This window comes from Oncorhynchus nerka, linkage group LG20 (assembly GCF_034236695.1).
Source record: "Oncorhynchus nerka isolate Pitt River linkage group LG20, Oner_Uvic_2.0, whole genome shotgun sequence".
In the NCBI taxonomy this organism is placed as follows: domain Eukaryota; kingdom Metazoa; phylum Chordata; class Actinopteri; order Salmoniformes; family Salmonidae; genus Oncorhynchus; species Oncorhynchus nerka.
The window spans coordinates 75080993-75105104 of record NC_088415.1 but is presented as its reverse complement, the minus strand read 5'-3'; the positions used below and the strand labels follow the sequence as shown (position 1 = coordinate 75105104).

General features: G+C 45.8%; 1 protein-coding gene across 12 annotated transcripts in view; it reads left to right on the top strand.

The window, feature by feature from the left end:
- LOC115103135 (disco-interacting protein 2 homolog C) overlaps positions 1–24112 on the top strand; it is a 258880-nt gene that overhangs the window by 180927 nt on the left and 53841 nt on the right. For all 12 annotated transcript variants that reach the window (XM_065005770.1, XM_065005773.1, XM_065005772.1 and 9 more), the window contains 3 exons: positions 7773–7864; positions 15503–15613; positions 23570–23693. In XM_065005770.1, the coding sequence (XP_064861842.1) occupies positions 7773–7864; positions 15503–15613; positions 23570–23693 (327 nt within the window). The remainder of the gene's footprint in view (positions 1–7772; positions 7865–15502; positions 15614–23569; positions 23694–24112) is intronic.

Here is a 24112-nt window from a genome sequence, read left to right as displayed (position 1 = left end):
AAGTAGAAGCTCAAATTGTTTCTGTAAATACCTGGATAGTAAGACAGAACTCTGCAGGCTATCTATGCAGTAGATTGCAACCTTTGGCAGTTCTTCTATCTTGTCGGAAAATGTTATAGTTAGAGATTAAAATTTCAGGGGTGTTGGTGGTCTTCCTAAGCCAGGATTCAGACACGGCTAGGACATCCGGGTTGGCAGAGTGTGCTAAAGCAGTGAATAAAACAAATGTAGGAAGGAGGCTTCTAATGCTAACATGCATTGAACCAAGGCTTTTACGGTTAACAAATGAGAGCACCTGTAGAGTAGGAGTGGAGCTAGGCACTGCAGGGCCTGGATTACCCTCTACTTCACCAGAGGAGGAGTAGGATAAGGGTATGTCTAAAGGCTATCATAACTGGTCGTCTAGTACGTTCGGAACAGAGAGTAAAAGGAGCAGGTTTCTGGATGTGATAGAATAGATTCAAGGCATAATGTACAGACAAAGGTATGGTAGGATGGGAGTACATTGGAGGTAAACCTAGGCATTGAGTAATGATGAGAGATATATTGTCTTTACAGATGTTTAAAACAGGTGAACTAAATGGTTGGTTAAGGCATATTGAGCAGGGCTAGAGACTCTACAGTGAAATAAGACAAAATCACTAACCAGGACAGTAATGGACAAGACATATTGATTTTAGAGAGAGGCCTGCGTAGCTGAGTGATCATAGGAGTCCAGTGACTGGTTGGGCTGGCTGTAGACACGGCGATTCAGACAGCTAGCACGCCGGGGATAGCAAGCTAGCAGAAGGGCCTTAGAGGGACGTCGCGACGGAGGAAAGTCTGTTTAAGCCTCCACGTGCGGTGATGTCGATAGACCAGTCGTGATGGATAAGTAGGGTTCTGAGTAGCAGAGGGGTCCAAGTCCAATTGGCAAAATAGGTATAGTGGTCCAAGAAATTGGCCGATGGATCTATTCAGGTAACAGTCCAATAGGATCTAGACAACTAGTGGGCTGCGGCTAGCAGATGGGCATTCAGGGGACGTCACGGCGGAGGGGCCAGTTGAGTACCCCCTCGAGCAAATTACGGAAGTCGTGAAGGATCGGCGGGGTTCCGTGCCCCGTACCGGCAGTAGAAGGGCTTCGGGTATTGTAGCCCAAGAGTGGCCGATGGGCCTATTCAGCTAGCCGGGAGTTGGTCCTAGCATGGGCTAGCTCCAGGCTAGTTGGTGCATGCTTCTGGACAGACGTTAGCCAGGAATAGTCACTCGGATTGCAGCTAGCTAGCTGCGATGATCCAGGTGAAAAGGTTCAGAGCTTGCGGTAGGAATCTGGGGATATGGAGAGAAAATAGGTCTGGTATGCTCTGGTTTGAATCGCGTTGTACAAACTGGTGAGAGCTTTCCAAGCTAAAGGTTAGCTGATGACCGCTAGCAGTGGTTAGCTGACTACTAGCTAGTAGCTAGTGAGCTGGCTAGCTTCTGTTGGGGGATTGCGGTTCCGAGGTAAATAAAAATACTTTAGAGAAAAACAGATCCACACCACATTGGGTGAGGCGGGCTGCCGGAGAGTATTTTGAAGTTGAGGTTTAGAAAAATATAAAAAGATATGCAAAGAACAATATTAAAAGATGTATACATGGGACACAACAAGAAGGACAAAGACGTCTGACTGCTACGCCATCTTGGATAATTTAGCTATTTAGTTCAGTGGTATAATACGTCATCAAGGCAAAGGGTGGCTCCTTTGAATAATTAAAAATATAAAAATATTTTTTGATTTGTTTAACATTTTTTTGGTTACTACATGATTCCATATGTGTTATTTCATATTTGTGATGTCTTCACTATTATTTTACAATGTAGAAAATAGTAAAAATAAGGAAAAACCCTTGAATGAGTAGGTGTGTCCAAACTTTTGACTTGTACTGTGCATTTGACATTTTTGTCATTTAGCAGATGCTCTTGTCCAGAGACATTTTCATACTTTTTTCTGTACTGGTCCCCGTGGGAATCTAACCCACAACCCTGGCGTTGCAAACGCCATGCTCTACCAACTGAGTCACGCTGGACCCCCACATTTCTAATTTACATAGCTATTTAGTTGAGTGGTATAATACTTTGTCTCTCACTTAGAGGTCTTTAAGTTAAGTGTATTGTAATAGATTTCAAATATGAAAAGTTAAATCCACTCTTGTTAATAAATCAGTGGCAATCGAGAAGTGTATTGCATTATGTTTGCAGCCCTGCATTGTAATACTGTGACACTAGACACTCAGACTATTCCTCTCTGCTTACTTAGATTCAAGTTATTCTCCCAAGTCCCACTTTAAAAAAATAGTTTGTGGTCGAGGGGTGTACAATTATTTGGAGAGACAAGCTCTGCCTCAGTACACTAGCTTTTATGAATTTAGAACTTCTGGGGAGGGCCCCTGTGAAGCTGTGAGAATGAAATGACATGTAGTCTGCGTCCCGAATGGCACCCTATCCTCTATATAGTGCTCTACTTTTGACCAGATCTCTATGGGTCGTAGTCAAAAGTAGAGCACTACATAGGGAATAGTGTGCCATTTGGGGTGCAACCGTAGACAATCCTGCACACCATGTTACAGCTCCCCACCCGCTGCTAACTGAGTCATGGAGACATGACTGGCAGATAGGCAGCATCCCCCACAGGAATAACATAGGCTGCTTCCCAAATGGCACCCTATTTCCTATATAGTGCAATACTTTTAACTAAGGCCCATAGGGCTCTGGTTAACAGTAGTGCAGTATATTGAAAATAGTGTGCCATTTGGGATGTAGCCATAAAACCCCAGTCAGTTAGCACCATCATGCAGCCCAAATCAGGCCTCAATGGAACTAGTGCAGTGTCTGTCAGTCTGCTCTGTCTGTATGGCTGTCGCTGTGAACATATTGATTTATAAAGTGAGGTGGCTGATTGGACAGTGCTCACCAGACTGTGAAATGTCTGCAGCCAGCATACCCTGTGTCAGGAGCCTAGCTTCGAGGCCCAGCTCTCTGGGAGGGAAGAGACGGTTGGTCGAGTGAGAGAGGGCTACTGGGCCCTATGCTGTGTGAACAACTCGCTGTCTTCAGTGTGCAGTGCTGAATCTTAATCTGACTCTCTGAAGTGAACTTTGAGTGAGCCTCTGTCGTCTCTCTCTCTTTCTCGCTCTTTCTCTCTCTGTAGTCTCTCTGTCGTCTCTTTCTACTCTCTCTCGTGCTCTTCTTGCCTTACCCATTTCTCTTTCTACTCTCTCTCTCTATTTTTTTTCTCTATTCAATTAAATTTGCTTTATTGGCATGACGCAACAATGTACATATTGCCCAAGCTTACTTTGGATATTTACAATATGAAAATAATAAGAATCAAAATTGTCAATGGGGGGCCTCCCGGGTGGCCACCAGAGACTCTGGGTTCGCGCACAGGCTCTGTCGCAACCGGCCACGACCGGGAGGTCCGTGGGGCGACGCACAATTGGCCTAGCGTCGTCCGGGTTAGGGAGGGTTTGGTCGGTAGGGATATCCTTGTTTCATCGCACACCAGCGACTACTGTGGCGGGCCGGGCACAGTGCACGCTAACCAAGGTCGCCAGGTACACAGTGTTTCCTCTGACACATTGGTGCGGCTGGCTTCCGGGTTGGATGCGCGCTGTGTTAAGAATCAGTGCGGCTTGGTTGCGTTGTGTATCGGAGAACGCATGACTTTCGACCTTCGTCTCTCCCGAGCCCGTATGGGAGTTGTAGCGATGAGACAAGATAGTAGTTACTAATAATTGGATACCACGAAATTGGGGAGAAAAAGGTGGTATAAATTCAACAACAAAAAAACTAAAATTGTCAACGGGACAACAGTAACAACAATAACCAAGGGTCAAAATAACAATGGATTGAACAATAACAATAAGCATACAGTAGAGGACATGTGCAGGTTGATTGGTCTGTCAGAGACTGTCCCTCATCTTATGGCAGGCAGCAATGTAGTGCGCTGCCAACCCACAGCTCTCTGTGTCCTCCCCCAACAGGACTCTCTCTACCTCTCTCGCTCTCTACCTCTCTCGCTCTATCTACCTCTCTCGTTCTCTTCTTCTACCTCTCTCGCTCTCTACCTCTGCCTCTCGCTCTCTACCTCTCGCTCTCTACCTCTCACTCTCTACCTCTCTACCTCTCTCTTTACATCTTTCTTTACATCTTTCTCTTTACCTCTCTACATCTCTCTCTACGTCTCTACCTCTCTCTACTCGAAGTCAGATTGCTTTATTGGCATGAAATACAATTAGTAGATATTGCCAAAGCAGTATAGTGGTACAGCATTTCAGTAAATACAGTACAATGAAATGAGGATATTGAAATACAGTTCATTTTAGATGTAGTAATAATAGTACATACAGTATAATCACTGCTGGTACAGCAGTACTGCTGGTGTGTAATCTTTGGTCAATAATTGTCATTAAATAAATAAAAATAAGGAATGGAAAATAAATAAATGGCAACATGGATGATGGTTCCACTATGTATTACTTGTCAGTTATATACAATGTAAATACTTCAGGGAATGAATAGTCATGTGATGTCCCTCAGGCTATGGCAATCATATACATATCTGGCAGTAATATTTGCAGGTTCTCCCTCACCCAGAATAATTCCCAGCGTATTGTTATTAGTTAAATGCACAAAAGTTGGGAATACCCCTTTCGCTGTCTTTCGCTCTCTACTCTCTCTTCTCTCTGCCTACACACTCTACTATCTCTACTTTCTCTATTTTCTCTCTTACTTTGTCTCTCTACTGTCTTTGTCTACACTCTACTCTCCTATCTTTACTCTCTCTACTCTCTGTTTACATGCTCTACTCGCTCTACTATCTCTATCTCTCTACACTCTACTATCTTTACTCTCTCTCTTATCTCTGCTCTCTCTCTACACTCTACTCTCTATACTCTCTTTACTCTCTCTCCTCTCTCTGTCTACACACTCTACTATCTTTACTCTCTATCCTCTCTCTGTCTACACACTACTCTCTCTATACTATCTTTACTCTCTTTCTACTATCTCTGCTCTCTCTCTACACTCTACTCTCTACTATCTTTACTCTCTCTCTGTCTGCACACTACTCTCTCTCTACTATCTCTGCTCTCTCTCTACACTACTCTCTACTATCTTTACTCTCTCTCCTCTCTCTGTCTACACACTACTCTCTCTCTCTACTATCTCTGCTCTCTCTCTACACTCTACTCTCTACTATCTTTACTCTCTCTCCTCTCTCTGTCTACACACTATACTATCTTTACTCTCTTTCTACTATCTCTGCTCTCTCTCTACACTCTACTCTCTACTATCTTTACTCTCTCTCCTCTCTCTGTCTACACACCACTCTCTCTCTACTATCTTTACTCTATTCTCTCTCTGTCTACACACTACTCTCTCTACTCTCTCTACGCTCTCTGTCTACACACTACTCCCTCTCTTCTCTCTCTGTCTACACACTACTCTCTCTACTATCTTTACTCTCTTCTCTCTGTCTACACACTACTCTCTCTACTCTCTCTACGCTCTCTGTCTACACACTACTCCCTCTCTGCTCTCTCTGTTTACACGCTCTTTTCTTTCTACTATCTTTACTCTCTCTCTCTACTATGTCTACTCTCTACTCTCTCTGTTTACACACTACTCTCTCTATCTTTACTCTCTCTCTACTATGTCTACTCTCTCTACTCTCTCTGTTTACACACTACTCTCTCTATGTTTACTCTCTCTCTACTATGTCTACTCCCCACTCTCCTCTCTACTCTCTTCTCTCTCTGTCTACATGCTCTACTCTCTCTACTATCTTTACTCACTCTACACTCTCTACTCACCTCTCTACTATTTCTCTCTCTCACTCTCTCCTTGCTGTGCCTCATGCTCTTTACTCTCTTGTTAATTCCTCTGGTTTCTCTGTGATGCTTCATGACGAGGACAAGGTCATTTTGCTTACAGCATCAACTCCTACATGATAGCTTTATCGTAGTACAGATAGGATTGATTCCTCAACTCCTACATGATAGCTTTATCGTAGTACAGATAGGATTAATTCCTCCTAATCAGTGTCTCTGGGTCCAAAAATTTCATATTTTTTATTACATTTATCATCCAAAATTTGGCTAGTTAAATGCAAACACTGCACTGCAGTAAAACAGTGGGACTGTAGTCAATATCTATCCCATCCTTTACAAATGAGCACTATGTATTGTAGAAAGAGTGGTATCCATTTAAGCCTTCCTTAGATAAATGATTAGATTAGGATAATTTCATTTAACGTTGGGCCGACTAGAGATCACAGCACCATGATAGAACAACATTCCCTCCAGTACTGTATCCCAAATGGCACCTTATTCCTTATATAGTGCACTACTTTGACCAGAGCCCTGGTCAAAAGTAGTGTACTAAGTAGGGGGATATGGTGCCATTTGGGCCTATGTAATTTAAATATAAAATGACTGTTGACTGGGGTGCTTCATTACGTGATCATGGAAACATAGCGCTCCGTATCTAGGAAGGTAATATTCTCCATTATTCACTGTCTATGGTCCATTAATAAAGATAATAATGATAATGCCTAAATTATGCTGTATGCCCTCATTAGTTTAACTCAAGCTCCCAAGCTAAGTAGTTTATATAATAATCCAGTTCAAAATAATTCCAGAGGGAAACGTTGAAACGTTATTTTTGTACACCTTCACAGGACTGTAGGCTGAAATGTCTATCCCATGCAGTAGAGTGAATCAGTAGAGATCCACTGAGCTTGTAGAGCTGAGATCACCTAGAGATCTCTGAAAGAAAAAAACGCCAAACTGGTAGAATGAGAAGTTGCATGCGTGTGCACACACACACACACACACACAAACCTGACCATGTTTAGACAAACCAGGAGTTGGGTGGGGTGTAAACACAGTGTAGGTACGACACAGGCAAAGAATGACTCTTCACAGTCCCCATGTCACCACTGAGTCAGTTAGTCAGTCTCTCTCTCAAATGGCACCCTATATACTATATAGTGCACTGCTTTTGACCAGGGCCCATATGGCCCCTTTATAGTAGTGCACTATAAAGGGAATAGGGTGCCATTTGAGATGCAAACAAGACCAGACACTCCTGTCACCACGCTACCTCAGAGTCCTCCAAGGAACAACCTCAGCTCTCTCTTCCTCTCAGCATCTGGAGAACTGGTACCGTAACCAGGCAGATCAGAGCTGTGTCGTTTTCATTAGGCACCAAATGGAAGAAACTTGGAGAAACTACCTGAACTTGTCCAATAAGAAATGCTCATTTTTGATTTCCATTGCATAACATTTCAAAACAGTTTATGTTGTGCTCTAATGAATACAATGCTGGCAAGTCGTTTGCTTTCTCACTGATGAGTACAAATGTTTTTCTTCAAGCTTTAGTCGGTTCCGAGAAATGTTAAGTACTTGGCTCAAAATAACGTTTAGTTCACCATCCAAAAAGGGAGGTTCTAGTTACCTGGACCTTGATTATTATTACCAACCAATACAACCAGACATCCCCACAATGTACTGAAGATTGAATAAGAAAAACGGCATTGCCTTTTTTGTGCTTTTCGATCATTATCTATTCAAGCAACCTACATTGTATTTTTTCTCATGCTGCTCTTTGATGTGCTCCCTCTCTTTCCTCTTCCTCCTCATGTTGTTTGGAGTGGGTCTATAACAGTGATGCTGCCATCTTTGCCCTGGGTCCATAGCCTCTGAATCAGATCGATGACCAGTGTTTATTTTGATTTAACCCTGTAGGAAAACTTTGGGTGCGGAGTATGAAGGTGGCCTATAACATCCTCCACAAGCTGGGGAGCAAGCAGGAACCTATGGTCAGACCTGGAGACCGGGTGAGTACGGGGAGGGAGGTAATCCATAACAGAGGGAGAGAGGAAGGAATGGAGTTGGGGAGAGGTGAAGGGGGAGAGATGGATAGAGGGATGTAGTGAAGGAGGGATAAAGAGATGGGGGAGGGATAAAATGGGTGAAGGAGGGTGGGAGTGATGAAGGGAGGGATGGATGGATTAAGGGTGGCGCGAGGGGGAGTGTGGAATCGAGGGGAGAGAGGGAATGGTTGAGGGGAGGAAGGAATGATGGAGAGTTGGAGGAAGGGAGGCCTGTGGTTGAGCTCCAGCGTCTGTCTACATGCAGAGGGAATCTTACCCAGCAGCAAGAGCATCATGTCCACCCCAGGATCCAAGATAAGCACCAGCCATGAGGCTTAATGTTCCGTGTTCAGGCTCAGGACATGGCCTAGGATTGGGTACTTCTCTGGCCACTGTTACGTTATCTATCGTGACTGTATCTGAGAGTTACAGTACACTCTCCCTTTAGATCTTTACAATCTTTACTACTGTTATCTTTACTACTGCCATCTTTACTACTGTTATCTTTACTACTGTTATCTTTACTACTGCCATCCTTACTACTGCCATCCTTACTACTGCCATCTTTACTACTGCCATCTTTACTACTGCCATCTGTACTACTGCCATCTTTACTACTGCCATCTTTACTACTGCCATCTTTACTACTGTTATCTTTACTACTGCCATCCTTACTACTGCCATCCTTACTACTGCCATCTTTACTACTGCCATCTTTACTACTGCCATCTTTACTACTGCCATCTTTACTACTGTTATCTTTACTACTGCCATCTTTACTACTGTTATCTATACTGCTGCCATCTTTACCACTGTTGTCTTTACCACTGTTGTCTTTACCACTGTTATCTTTACCACTCTTGTCTTTACCACTGCCATCTTTACCACTGCCATCTTTACCACTGCCATCTTTACCACTGCCATCTTTACCACTGTTATCTTTACCACTGTTATCTTTACCACTGTTGTCTTTACCACTGTTGTCTTTACCACTGTTGTCTTTACCACTGCCATCTTTACCACTGTTGTCTTTACCACTGTTGTCTTTACCGCTGTTGTCTTTACCGCTGTTGTCTTTACCGCTGTTGTCTTTACCACTGTTGTCTTTACCACTGTTGTCTTTACCACTGCCGTCTTTACCACTGCCGTCTTTACCACTGTTGTCTTTACCACTGCCGTCTTTACCACTGTTGTCTTTACCACTGTTGTCTTTACCACTGTTGTCTTTACCACTGTTGTCTTTACCACTGTTGTCTTTACCACTGCCATCTTTACCGCTGTTGTCTTTACCACTGTTGTCTTTACCGCTGTTGTCTTTACCACTGTTGTCTTTACCACTGTTGTCTTTACCACTGTTGTCTTTACCACTGCCGTCTTTACCACTGTTGTCTTTACCACTGTTGTCTTTACCACTGCCGTCTTTACCACTGTTGTCTTTACCACTGTTGTCTTTACCACTGTTGTCTTTACCACTGTTGTCTTTACCACTGTTGTCTTTACCACTGTTGTCTTTACCACTGCCATCTTTACCACTGCCATCTTTACCACTGTTGTCTTTACCACTGTTGTCTTTACCACTGTTGTCTTTACCACTGTTACCACTGTTGTCTTTACCACTGTTGTCTTTACCACTGTTGTCTTTACCACTGTTGTCTTCACCACTGTTGTCTTTACCACTGCCATGATTTACAACTCACGGTATACATTAACACAACATGTCGCCAACTTTGAATTACGAGTAGAGGATTGTAATGAAGAACTATAAACTTTCCATATTGTTCCAATCTGTGTTCGCCAAGTCTCCTCGTCATCCGTCCTATTATAAGGACGTTGCTTTGTTCCCTTCATCTAGGTAGGTTATTCCCCTCTGCTTGCTTGGTAGGACATATGGGCCTTGGTCAAAAGTAGTCCACTATAAAGGCAATAGTATGCTATTTGGGACGCAACCAAGCTGGCGTCATGCCAGTGTTTCCTTGTTAACTAGAGGAGTGGTTAATTACTGTACAGAATGTTTCTTCTCCCACCCCCTCCCTGTAAATTACAAAGTAGCATTGACTAGACTTTTCATAAGGAGTTTATTGAAGCCTATAATAAGTCCCTCCAGAGCTGCGTGGAGGTTTATCAGAATGGGATGTGTCACGGCTCACACGGTAACAGCACGGTAATAGAGGGGAAAAGCTTTTTTCAGGGTGACATTGAACGCTCTGAAAAAAGATTTTACAGCACCCAGAAATGACAGGTATTTGTATTGACACAGTCTGTATGGAAAAGGGAATTCAAGGAAAGCATGGAGTTGTTTAACAACTAACTGTTCCTCATGTGACAACACTCTTAAATACAGGTAAGGTTACCTGCTGTAGCTAGCTATAGTAATCTTATCCTTTTGAACATGACCAGCCTGGTCAATGACTGTCTCAAATGGCACCCTATTCCCTATATTGCGCATAAGGCCATAGGACTCAGGTCAAAAGTAGTGCACTATATAGGGAATAGGGTGCCATTTGAGACTGTAAGTAGAGGACATGTGGTACTGTGTTCCATCCAGGGAGGTGCACTCTTCCACCCCCAGATGCTGTTCAGTCAGGGCTACAGTATGGTTCTCTGTCCAACATGGGAACCATTAACAGCACTTAGGACTACATTTACTGTTATCGGGCGCACACACACAGACTGTTATCAGTCCTACCACCAGGCCAGACATGCAAGCCTGGTACACATCTGATCCAACATGCAGTAACACCAGATAACAAGGACTCCACCATTGATCAAGTCGAGGGCACTAAGCACACATGAGATATAGGATCTAGGAAGTTGTCCTTTTTTGTGTTGAGATGCATTGTCATTTTGTGTGATCTGCTCCTCTCTGTTGGGGCCTGCTTGAGCTGAGAGAGCTGCATTAGGCAGATGAAAGTGTCTGGAGGAGATAACATCAGGTGTGTGTGAGAGAGAGAGAGAGAGAGAGAGAGAGATGTTTACTGTTAAAAAACAAAATGTATTTAACTTTTGTTTATTATCTATTTCACTTGCTTTGGCAATGTAAACATGTGTTTCCCATGCCAATAAAGCTCTTTGAATTGAATTGAGATAGTGAGAGAGAGAGAGGCCAGATGCTCAGTGAGAGGTCTGCAGCTCACCTTTCTGATAAGGCTGCCTGCCTTGCTGCTGACGCTCAATCGGCCCCTTTGTAGAAAAAGATTGCGTCCCAAATGGCACCCTATTCTATTTACAGTGTACTACTTCTGACCAAGGCCTATAGGGCTCTGTTCAAAAATAGTGCACTTTATAGGGAATATGGTGCCATTTGGGAAGCAACCAAACTAATTTTCTGACTCCAGTGTTTACATTTACATTTAAGTCATTTAGCAGACGCTCTTATCCAGAGCGACTTACAAATTGGTGCTTTCACCTTATGACATCCAGTGGAACAGCCACTTTACAATAGTGCATCTAGGTCTTTTAAGGGGGGAGGGGGAGAAGGATTACTTTATCCTATCCTAGGTATTCCTTAAAGAGGTGGGGTTTCAGGTGTCTCCGGAAGGTGGTGATTGACTCCGCTGTCCTGGCGTCGTGAGGGAGTTTGTTCCACCATTGGGGGGCCAGAGCAGCGAACAGTTTTGACTGGGCTGAGCGGGAACTGTACTTCCTCAGTGGTAGGGAGGCGAGCAGGCCAGAGGTGGATGAACGCAGTGCCCTTGTTTGGGTGTAGGGCCTGATCAGAGCCTGGAGGTAGTGAGGTGCCGTTCCCCTCACAGCTCCGTAGGCAAGCACCATGGTCTTGTAGCGGATGCGAGCTTCAACTGGAAGCCAGTGGAGAGAGCGGAGGAGCGGGGTGACGTGAGAGAACTTGGGAAGGTTGAACACCAGACGGGCTGCGGCGTTCTGGATGAGTTGTAGGGGTTTAATGGCACAGGCAGGGAGCCCAGCCAACAGCGAGTTGCAGTAATCCAGACGGGAGATGACAAGTGCCTGGATTAGGACCTGCGCCGCTTCCTGTGTGAGGCAGGGTCGTATTCTGCGGATGTTGTAGAGCATGAACCTACAGGAACGGGCCACCGCCTTGATGTTATTTGAGAACGACAGGGTGTTGTCCAGGATCACGCCAAGGTTCTTAGCGCTCTGGGACGAGGACACAATGGAGTTGTCAACCGTGATGGCGAGATCATGGAACGGGCAGTCCTTCCCCGGGAGGAAGAGCAGCTCCGTCTTGCCGAGGTTCAGCTTGAGGTGATGATCCGTCATCCACACTGATATGTCTGCCAGACATGCAGAGATGCGATTCGCCACCTGGTCGTCAGAAGGGGGAAAGGAGAAGATTAATTGTGTGTTGTCTGCATAGCAATGATAGGAGAGACCATGTGAGGTTATGACAGAGCCAAGTGACTTGGTGTATAGCGAGAATAGGAGAGGGCCTAGAACAGAGCCCTGGGGGACACCAGTGGTGAGAGCACGTGGTGAGGAGACGGATTCTCGCCACGCCACCTGGTAGGAGCGACCTGTCAGGTAGGACGCAATCCAAGCGTGGGCCGCGCCGGAGATGCCCAACTCGGAGAGGGTGGAGAGGAGGATCTGATGGTTCACAGTATCGAAGGCAGCCGATAGGTCTAGAAGGATGAGAGCAGAGGAGAGAGAGTTAGCTTTAGCAGTGCGGAGCGCCTCCGTGATACAGAGAAGAGCAGTCTCAGTTGAATGACTAGTCTTGAAACCTGACTGATTTGGATCAAGAAGGTCATTCTGAGAGAGATAGCGGGAGAGCTGGCCAAGGACGGCACGTTCAAGAGTTTTGGAGAGAAAAGAAAGAAGGGATACTGGTCTGTAGTTGTTGACATCGGAGGGATCGAGTGTAGGTTTTTTCAGAAGGGGTGCAACTCTCGCTCTCTTGAAGACGGGAGGGACGTAGCCAGCGGTCAGGGATGAGTTGATGAGCGAGGTGAGGTAAGGGAGAAGGTCACCGGAGATGGTCTGGAGAAGAGAGGAGGGGATAGGGTCAAGCGGGCAGGTTGTTGGGCGGCCGGCCGTCACAAGACGCGAGATGTCATCTGGAGAGAGAGGGGAGAAAGAGGTCAGAGCACAGGGTAGGGCAGTGTGAGCAGAACCAGCGGTGTCGTTTGACTTAGCAAACGAGGATCGGATGTCGTCGACCTTCTTTTCAAAATGGTTGACGAAGTCATCTGCAGAGAGGGAGGGGGGGGGAGGGGGAGGAGGATTCAAGAGGGAGGAGAAGGTGGCAAAGAGCTTCCTAGGGTTAGAGGCAGATGCTTGGAATTTAGAGTGGTAGAAAGTGGCTTTAGCAGCAGAGACAGAGGAGGAAAATGTAGAGAGGAGGGAGTGAAAGGATGCCAGGTCTGCAGGGAGGCGAGTTTTCCTCCATTTCCGCTCGGCTGCCCGGAGCCCTGTTCTGTGAGCTCGCAATGAGTCGTCGAGCCACGGAGCGGGAGGGGAGGACCGAGCCGGCCTGGAGGATAGGGGACATAGAGAGTCAAAGGATGCAGAAAGGGAGGAGAGGAGGGTTGAGGAGGCAGAATCAGGAGATAGGTTGGAGAAGGTTTGAGCAGAGGGAAGAGATGATAGGATGGAAGAGGAGAGAGTAGCGGGGGAGAGAGAGCGAAGGTTGGGACGGCGCGATACCATCCGAGTAGGGGCAGTGTGGGAAGTGTTGGATGAGAGCGAGAGGGAAAAGGATACAAGGTAGTGGTCGGAGACTTGGAGGAGTTGCAATGAGGTTAGTGGAGGAACAGCATCTAGTAAAGATGAGGTCGAGCGTATTGCCTGCCTTGTGAGTAGGGGGAAGGTGAGAGGGTGAGGTCAAAAGAGGAGAGGAGTGGAAAGAAGGAGGCAGAGAGGAATGAGTCAAAGGTAGACGTGGGGAGGTTAAAGTCGCCCAGAACTGTGAGAGGTGAGCCGTCCTCAGGAAAGGAGCTTATCAAGGCATCAAGCTCATTGATGAACTCTCCGAGGGAACCTGGAGGGCGATAAATGATAAGGATGTTAAGCTTGAAAGGGCTGGTAACTGTGACAGCATGGAATTCAAAGGAGGCGATAGACAGATGGGTAAGGGGAGAAAGAGAGAATGACCACTTGGGAGAGATGAGGATCCCGGTGCCACCACCCCGCTGACCAGAAGCTCTCGGGGTGTGCGAGAGCACGTGGGCGGACGAAGAGAGAGCAGTAGGAGTAGCGGTGTTGTCTGTGGTGATCCATGTTTCCGTCAGAGCCAAGAAGTCGAGGGACTGGAGGGAGACATAGGCTGAGATGAACTCTGCCTTGTTGGCCGCAGATCGGCAGTTCCAGAGGCTACCGGAGACCTGGAACTCCACGTGGGTCGTGCGCGCTGGGACCACCAGATTAGGGTGGCTGCGGCCATGCGGTGTGGAGCGTTTGTATGGTCTGTGCAGAGAGGAGAGAACAGGGATAGACAGACACATAGTTGACAGGCTAGAGAAGAGGCTACGCTAATGCAGAGGAGATTGGAATGACAAGTGGACTACACGTCTCGAATGTTCAGAAAGTTAAGCTTACGTAGCAAGAATCTAATTGACTAAAATGATTAAAATGATAGAGTACTGCTGGGGTAGGCTAGCTGCGTTGTTGACACTACCCTAATCAAGTCGTACCGTTGAGTGTGAAGTTTCTACAATGCTGCTTATCGGTAGCTAGCTGGCTAGCTAGCAGTGTTGGTTACGTTACGTTGCGTAGGAGAACGACAATAGCTGGCTAGCTAACCTAGAAAATCGCTCTAGACTACACAATTATCTTTGAAACAAAGACGGCTATGTAGCTAGCTATGTAGCTAGCTACGATCAAACAAAGGAGGAGAAAAGGCCCTCTTTTTGAACCAGGTTTAGACATCACCAATCATCTGTCAGCGGGTGAAAAGAAACTCCCTCAATAGGCTGACTTCACTGGGCTCATGGGATAATGTAAACGGCATGCTTTCATATCTTAGCATGAAGTCATATTTTATGAGATTTTGGAGTTTAGGCTGCATTTGGGACCTTGTCATCACAACACTTGTCACGAGTGTTGTTGGAAGTAGACTAAGGTGCAGGGTGGTGAGCGTACATTTTCCTTTTTATTTAAAATGTCGCCAACAAAACAAACAGGGCTAAGTGCCACAAATAAAGTTAACTACCCACACTGAATGGAGGGGAAAAGGGCTACCTAAGTATGATTCCCAATCAGAGACAACGGTAGACAGCTGTCCCTGATTGAGAACCATACCCGGACAAAACATAGAAATAAAGAAACCTAGAAAACAAAAAATAGAATGCCCACCCCACATCACACTGTGACAACACTGACCTAAAACGCCTCAGTTTACGATGATTGATGAGATTTCAGACATATAGATTTTCTGCTGCTTCTTAACCGATATGGACAAATTTACAGTTTACTAAAATCTCCTTTCTTTCAAGTCAGAAAGCATACCATGTTTTAGCTTTAACCACTTTTTCCACAAACCTCCCACCTTTAAAGTCAGAATGCCTATAGAGGATATCTATTGGTAACCTAACCAATTGTACATGGGTGGGTTAGTGGGTGATTTCCCATTCGTTATATAATGACCACTTCTGTCTAACCTTGATGTGATTTATCTGTCCACAGGTAGCTCTGGTCTTTCCCAACAACGACCCGGCTGCCTTCATGGTTGCCTTTTACGGATGCCTACTGGCCGAACTTGTCCCTGTGCCAATTGAAGTGCCACTTACGAGAAAGGTAAGGCCGCTCACATGTACACGCAAACGTGCACACACCACACACACACACAATTGTGTACGTGTGTGTCTTCCTCGGTCATCAAGGCCAGCCGCATGACAGGAAGGACAGGTGGAGTTCCCCTTTTAGTACATAAAGTGTGTCCCAAATGGTACCGTATCCCCTATGTAGTGCACTACTTTTGACCAGAGCCCAGGTCGGCGGTGATAGGATTCTCTTCATATCAGTGTTCAGAATTACAGTAGGCTGTCCAACAGTCATGTTGTCACACAGAGAAAGAGCAGAGATACTGTAGCCATGTAAATCTAGGCCCTTTGCAGTCAGGAGATCAGTCTGGTCCCTTCTCTAGTGAAGTTGGAGGTCAGAGTGGAGAATAGCTGTTGACCACGCAGTGTGTAGAACCAGAAGACTAGGGGGAATTTTTCACTAGTGAACTGGTCTGTCTTGTAAAAGAGATTTGATCTCAATGAGAATAAACCGATGTAATTAAAGGTTAAATAAAAATAGAAAAAATGGTAAAGAATGGAGGCTCCTGGAAGTTGGTGGTGTGTTCTTCTGTTATGATGCAGCTCACGTCCTAATGTGACTCAGTCTGCCTGCCCTGACCAGTTCTAGCTCTGTGGTTCAGTCAGAGGATCAACGCATGTAATCTTGGCCATAGGGAGGAGGTCTGAGGGAGGTGGAGAACATCCAGAGAGATAGCAGTCAGTAGCTCATTGATGTGTCCTATGCTACAGGGGCAAACAGAGCACAGGTTCTGTCCTATATAGGGAATAGGGTGCCATTTGGGATGTTGCCACTCTCTCCAACAGGGCCAGTCAGACAGAGGCAGACTCAGGCAGTGAGGCTGGAGCTGAAGTCATCCTGGTAACTGGAGGGTGATCAACAGGTAGAAGGGATTTGGGAGCATTTGGTTCTCTCTGGACGAGGCTGTTTTCCAAATAGTCACCCTATTCCCTATGTAGTGCACTACTTTTGACCAGGTCCCACAGGAATATGGTGCTATTTGGGACACATACAGATTTGTATTCATAGAGGAGGACTAAAGATATGTCACCGCTCTGTGCTGAGGGGGAGTAAACGTGGCTTATTAACACAGTTGTGGGCAAGTGTCCTCTTCCAGGGGTGTACTTTTACATCAACGCTTCCTCAAGCTACAGAAACAGGAGAGAGGCTCCTGCCCTATGGGCTGTTCTGGCTTGGACAAGGCTTACTTTACCTACAGTTATCATAGTGTAATATTTCTGGAAGGGGCCATAGAGAAACCAGACGGCCATGATGTCTCCACAGCATCTGGATCCAATAGGGATTGTAAAACAAGACTTTGTGGTTCCACTCTCTGTGGGAGAACATCACTAGTATCATGCTCAGATACGGTTATTAGTGTTACGGGCGGTAGGTATCCTAGTGGTTAAGAGCGCTGGGTCAGTAACTGAAAGGTCGCTTGTTCAAATCTCTGAGCCAACTAGGTAAGAAATCTGTCGACATGCCCATTAGCAAGGCACTTTACCCTAATTGCTCCTGTAAATTGCTCTGGATAAGAGTATCTGCTAAATGACAAAATGTAAATGTAAAATGTCCTCATAACATTGTATTATGTTATGCTGCAGTAATAATGGGGAAATATAGCAAGCAATGCATTTCAGCAATTTACAGGCACTGTATACACTGTGTACAAAACATTAAGTACACCTGCTCTTTCCATGACATAGACTGACCAGGTGAATGCTATGATCCCTTATTGATGTCAGTTGTGTTAAATCCACTTCAATCATCGTAGCTGAAGGGGAGGAGACAGGTTAAAGAAGGATTTTTAAGCCTTGAGCCAATTGAGACATGGATTGTGTATGTGTGCCAGTCAGAGGGTGATTGGGCAAGACAAAAGATTGAAGTGCCTTTCAACAGAGTATGGGAGTAGGTGCTAGGTACACCGGTTGGTGTCAAGAAATGCAAGGCTGCTGGGTTGTTCATGCTCAACGGTTTCCCGTGTGTATTAAGAATGGTCCAATCAGCCAAAGGACATCCAGCCAACTTGACAAAATTGTCTTGCTTTTACAGTATGTGGAGGTATCAGATATCTGAGTACTATACAGAGATAGGAGCCATACAGTACACCAAAGGCTCTGAATTGTACAAATCAGACGGATATCAGCCCCTTTGTGGGATCAAATGTTCTAAAATAAGCTGCATTACAAAAAGGAAACAACCTTTAATCTAACTGCACTGGCCAATTTACAGTAGCTATTACAGTGAAAGAATACCACGCTATTGTTTGAGGAGAGTGCACAATTTTGAACTTGAAAAGTTGTTAATAAAATAATTAGGCACATTTGAGCAGTCTTGATTTAAAAAAAATTGTAACATAAATACAATGGTTCGATGGATCAGTCTAACACTTACACTGCACATACACTGCTACCATCTAGTTTTGAATAATATTGCCAAAATCTAAATTGCACCTGGGCTGGAATAATACATTATGGTCTTTCTCTTGCATTTTAAAGACGTTACAAAAAAATACAAAAGAACGGTTGTTTTTTTTTCTTTGTATTGTCTTTTAGCAGATCTATTGTGTTATATTCTCCTACATTCCTTTCACATTTCCACAAAAAATGTATTTCCTTTCAAATGGTACCAAGAATATGCATATCCTTGCTGAAGATTTCACTTCACAACTTGATGAGGCCATTCAGAATGCACCATGCATTTCATTAGCTCTGGATGAATCAACCGATAACACTGATGCCCAGCTTCTGGTGTTTGTCAGATTTTATAACGAAACAATGAAGAAATGTTGTGAGGAGCTGTTGGGCTTAACAAATCGAGAAGCCCATATGCAGGGTGAGGATATCCATGAGGTCATCAAAGGGATGCTGACAAAAAGGGGGAGAGATCTGAAGTCCGTGGTCTCCATCACCACAGATGGCACTCCAGCCATAATGGGAAGAGGGAGGGGACTGGTTGCACGTTTGAAAGAGGACCACCCTGACCTGACATCATATCACTGCATCATCCATCAATTTGTCCTGTGTGCCTGGGAAAATAGTATTCTGAGGTCATGACAACGATTCTGAAACGGATCAACATTTGAGCGCAGCATCCTCCCTACAACACCGCCTGCTACGAGGCAGAGATGTTCCCAACCATGTTGATTTCATCTAGAAGCTGATGGATAACTTCAAGGCTCATTTTGATGACTTCACTGTTGGAAGAGCTCATCCAAACTCCCTTCTTGGTCACAAAGAAGCAAAACAGATCTTCAGATGGGTAGATGTTGCATCACTGCAAATGGAGTTGATTGAGCTGGAAGAAAATGTGTCTCCAGCGCAGGCTGGTGATTGTGACCCTGTCACTTTCTGGGGAAAGATGGTGCCTGCAGCTGTCCCTGTTCTCAAGAAACTGGCACTATACAGTACCACTCAAACGTTTGGACACTTTTTTTTTTTAGATTCTTCAAACCCTTGCCTTGATGACAGCTTTGCACACCCTTGTCATTCTCTCAACCAGCTTCATCTGGAATGCATTTAAATTAACAGGTGTGCTTTTAAAAGTAAATTTGTGGAATTTATTTCCTTCTTTATTGTGTTTGAGCCAATCAATTGTGTTGTGACATGGTAGGGGTGGTATACAGAAGATATCTCTATTTGGTTAAAGATAATTACTATAAGACATGAATGTCTGCCAATACTGAACATTTGCAGTCATAAAAACCATCAAGCACTATGATGAAACTGGCTCTCATGAGGACCGTAACAGGAAAGAAAGACCCATTGTTACCTCTGCTGCAGAGGACAAGTTCATTAGAGTTACCAGCCTCAGAAATTGCAGCCCAAATAAATGCTTCACAGAGTTCAAGTAACAGACACATCTCAACATCAATTGTTCATGATCTAATTGTTGCAAAGAAACCACTGCTAAAGGACACCAATAAGAACAGACTTGCTTGGGCCAAGGAACACGAGCAATGGACATTATACCGGTGGATTTCTGTCCTTTGGGAAATGTGATATTCTTGGTTCCAACCGGCATGTCTTTGTGAGACTCCGAGTAGGTGAACAGATGATCTCCGTCTGTGTAGTTCCCACCGTAAAGCATGTAGGACGTGGTTTAATGGTGTGGGGGTGCTTTGCTGGTGACAGTCTGTGATTTATTTAGAATTCAAGGCACACTTAACCAACATAGTTACCACAGAGATTTGCCATCTCATCTGGTGTTCGCTTAGTGGGACTATCATTTGGACAGTCCCACTAAGGACAGGACAATGACCCAGACCAAGAAAGAGAGTGATGGAGTGCTGCATCAGATGACCTGGCCTCCACAATCACCCGACCTCAACCCAATTGAGATGGTTTTGGATGAGCTGGCCCGCAGAGTGAAGGCAAAGCAGCCAACAAGTGCTCAGCAAATGTGGGAACTCCTTCCAAACTGTTGGAAAAGCATTCCAGGTGAAGCTGGTTGAGAGAATGCCAAGAGGGTGGCTACTTTAAAGATTCTCAAATATAAAATATATTTTGATTTGATTAACACTTTTTTGGTTACTACATGATTTTCTATGTGTTATTTCATAGTTTTGATATAGCTGTGTCCAAACCTTTGACTGGTACTGTACATCCGGACCATATTTGACTCCACATACAGCTGTGAATCAGCCTTCTCCACAAGTAACTTTATTAAAATCAAATACCGCACCAGGCTCACCAATGAACACCTGCACCAGTGTCTGAATTGCTCTCATACCATTTTTGCCAAAGTTCAAGCATTGGCAGGAGACAAAAGGTAATTCCTCTCATTAATCCAGGGCAAGACTTCTACATTAATATTACATGGCCCAGAGTGACGTTCTGTGCATTCAGATTATTATTTTTGCTCAACTCTCCTTTGTTCTCCAGAAAACATGCACTTTATTTCATTGAATTTAAAAAATAAATAAAAAATTATTTAAAGGTCGTGTACACTGGTTCACAGTGCATAGACAATTATGCAACCACTTTTGTACTTCAGTAATGTTGATGCGATGTTACATGTTTACATTCAAAATAAGTTGTAGTTACTTCAAATTCTTAATCTCATTTAATGTATTGAATGTACATTTGATTTCCTCAGTCATAGATGACTATGTTTGTTACTACGCTGTACCACAGCGCCGATAAAGGACGATATCCATCCGGACCTTTGCCACCTTGGAAATTTGTGTCACTGGACCTTCTCAAATAGTAGTACTCCTGCTTTAAAGCATTCACTTTAACAGGGTGTATTAACATTTGTCTCAATAAAACAGTTTGAATAAATCTAGATATTGAAGTAACAGTAGAATGGAAAGATGGATCATAGGATCTGCTAAATATTATATATTATATATTATGCCTATAAGACTACACTGCCTCTCAAGTCTGCATGCAGCCAGTAGCTCACACATAGTCGTCCCACACACACACTCGACTGTGATGGAACTCAAGAGAAGGAAAATCACCAGTTGAGTAACTAGCCTCCCTTCACCCTTCCCTCCCCCTTTACCCTTCACCCTTCCCTCCCCCTTTACCCTTCACCCTACCCTCCCCTTTTACCCTTCACCCTACCCTCCCCTTTTACCCTTCACCCTTCCCTCCCCTTTACCCTTCACCCTTCCCTCCCCCTTTACCCTTCACCCTTCCCCCCTTTACCCTTCACCCTTCCCCCTTCACCCTTCCCTCCCCTTTCCCTTCACCCTTACCCTCCCCTTTACCCTTCACCCTTCCCTCCCCTTTACCCTTCACCCTTCCCTCCCCTTTACCCTTCACCCTTCCCTCCCCTTTACCCTTCACCCTTCCCCCTTCCCTCCCCTTTACCCTTCACCCTTCCCTCCCCTTTACCCTTCACCCTTCCTCCCCTTTACCCTTCACCCTCCCCCCTTTACCCTTCACCCTTCCCCCTTTACCCTTCACCCTTCCCTCCCCTTTACCCTTCACCCTTCCCTCCCCTTTACCCTTCACCCTTCCCCCTTTACCCTTCACCCTTCCCCCTTTACCCTTCACCCTTCCCCTTTACCCTTCCCTTCCCTCCCCCTTTACCCTTCACCCTCCCTCCCCTTTACCCTTCACCCTTCCCTCCCCCTTTACCCTTCACCCTTCCCTCCCCCTTTACCCTTCACCCTTCCCCCCCTTTACCCTTCACCCTTCCCTCCCCTTTACCCTTCACCCTTCCCCCTTTACCCTTCACCCTTCACCCTTCCCCCCTTTACCCTTCACCCTACCCTCCCCTTTACCCTTCCCTCCCCCTTTACCCTTCACCCTTCCCCCCCCTTTACCCTTCACCCTTCCCTCCCCTTTACCCTTCACCCTTCCCTCCCCCTTTACCCTTCACCCTTCCCCCCCCTTTACCCTTCACCCCCCTCCCCTTTACCCTTCACCCTTCCCTCCCCTTTACCCTTCACCCTTCCCCCTTTACCCCTTCACCCTTCCCCCTTTACCCTTCACCCTTCCCTCCCCTTTACCCTTCACCCTTCCCTCCCCTTTACCCTTCACCCTTCCCCCTTTACCCTTCACCCTACCCTCCCCTTTACCCTTCACCCTACCCTCCCCTTTACCCTTCACCCTTCCCCCCCTTTACCCTTCACCCTACCCTCCCCTTTACCCTTCACCCTTCCCTCCCCTTTACCCTTCACCCTTCCCCCTTTACCCTTCACCCTTCCCTCCCCTTTACCCTTCACCCTTCCTCCCCTTTACCCTTCACCCTTCCCTCCCCCTTTACCCTTCACCCTTCCCCCTTTTACCCTTCACCCTTCCCTCCCCTTTTACCCTTCACCCTTCCCTTCACCCTTCCCTCCCTCTTTACCCTTCCCCCCTTTACCCTTCACCCTTCCTCCCCTTTTACCCTTCACCCTTCCCTCCCCTTTACCCTTCCCCTTTACCCTTCACCCTTCCCTCCCCTTTACCCTTCACCCTACCCTCCCCCTTTACCCTTCACCCTACCCTCCGCTTTACCCTTCCCTTTACCCTTCACCCTACCCTTCACCCTACCCTCCCCCTTTACCCTTCACCCTACCCTCCCCTTTACCCTTCACCCTTCCCTCCCCTTTACCCTTCACCCTTCCCTCCCCCTCACCCTTCACCCTTCATCCTTCACCCTTCCCTCCCCCTTTACCCTTCCCTCCCCTCCACCCTTCCCTCCCCCTTTACCCTTCACCCTTCCCTCCCCCTTCACCCTTCCCTCCCCTTTACCCTTCACCCTTCCCTCCCCCTTTACCCTTCACCCTTCACCCTTCCCTCCCTTTACTTCACCCTTCCCCCCTTTACCCTTCACCCTTCTCTCCCCTTTTAACCTTCACCCTTCCCTCCCTTATTTACCTTTCACCCCCCCCATGCTCTCTCTTGTTTTACCCCTACCACCTCACCTCTCTGCCTTTTCCCCATCTTGCTTACTCACACACATTCACACATCCCTCTCTGCTGTCTCTTCCCATCTCCGTCTATTTCCCTTCATCCCGGCTCAATTAGACATTTTGCTGACTCAGGTTCAGCTGATGCAGGAAGACCGGCAGGCAGGAAGACCGGCAGGCAGGAAGACCGGCAGGCAGGAAGACCGGCATGCAGGAAGACAGGCAGGCAGGCAGGGCTATGGGCCCAGTTTAAGCAGAGAGAAGGGGTCTGAGACAGAAAGGCTGCATACTGTAGTGTAGAATAGGAAACCCCCTAGCTCAGGTTTGCAGGGCTGTCTCCTCCATATGAGCTGGTGTGGGCTCACTCCTCCACCCACACACACTGTCAGAGAGGGGGGGGGGACCGCGCAATGTGTGTGAACGGTAGGATGATATCACTGTTTTTCTAAAGTAATATACCCTCTTAAAAGTCGTAAAACACCAGATAAAAAGCCTAATTAATGTGCAATATGAGAACAAAAGCAATGTTGACTGAGACTTTCCTCCTTTGACCATCTTCTCTCTCTCTCTCTCTCTCTCTCTCCCCCACTCTCCCTCTACAGGATGCAGGGAGCCAGCAGATAGGCTTTTTGCTGGGGAGCTGTGGGGTGACGGTTGCCTTGACGAGTGACGCCTGCCATAAAGGCCTTCCCAAGAGCACCACAGGGGAGATCCCACAGTTCAAAGGTCAGCAACTGTGTCAAAGCATGTGACGCACCACTGCATGATGTGGTCCTGTCATATGCTGTCGTATGTGATGCTGTGTCAGATGGTTTTCATAAGATACTACATCCACAAAAACAAAATTCCAATATTGCTGTCTGGTCACCCATCACAGACTCATTGACTTGAATAAGGATAACCACTCATTGACTTGAATAAGGATAACCACTCATTGACTTGAATAAGGATAACCATTCTAGGAATGATATTTTAGTGTGTCTAAAGCAGTACAAGGTTCTGTAGTACCAGGGTGTATTGAAATGAAACACTGATATCAAACAGGTTTTTAGTTTGGTGCTTTTATTGCTCCTCTCCAAAACAAATGGAGAGACTTGGAATGGAAGGATAAGCAGGCAGAAGAGTCATGTGATAAAATAGGAGGG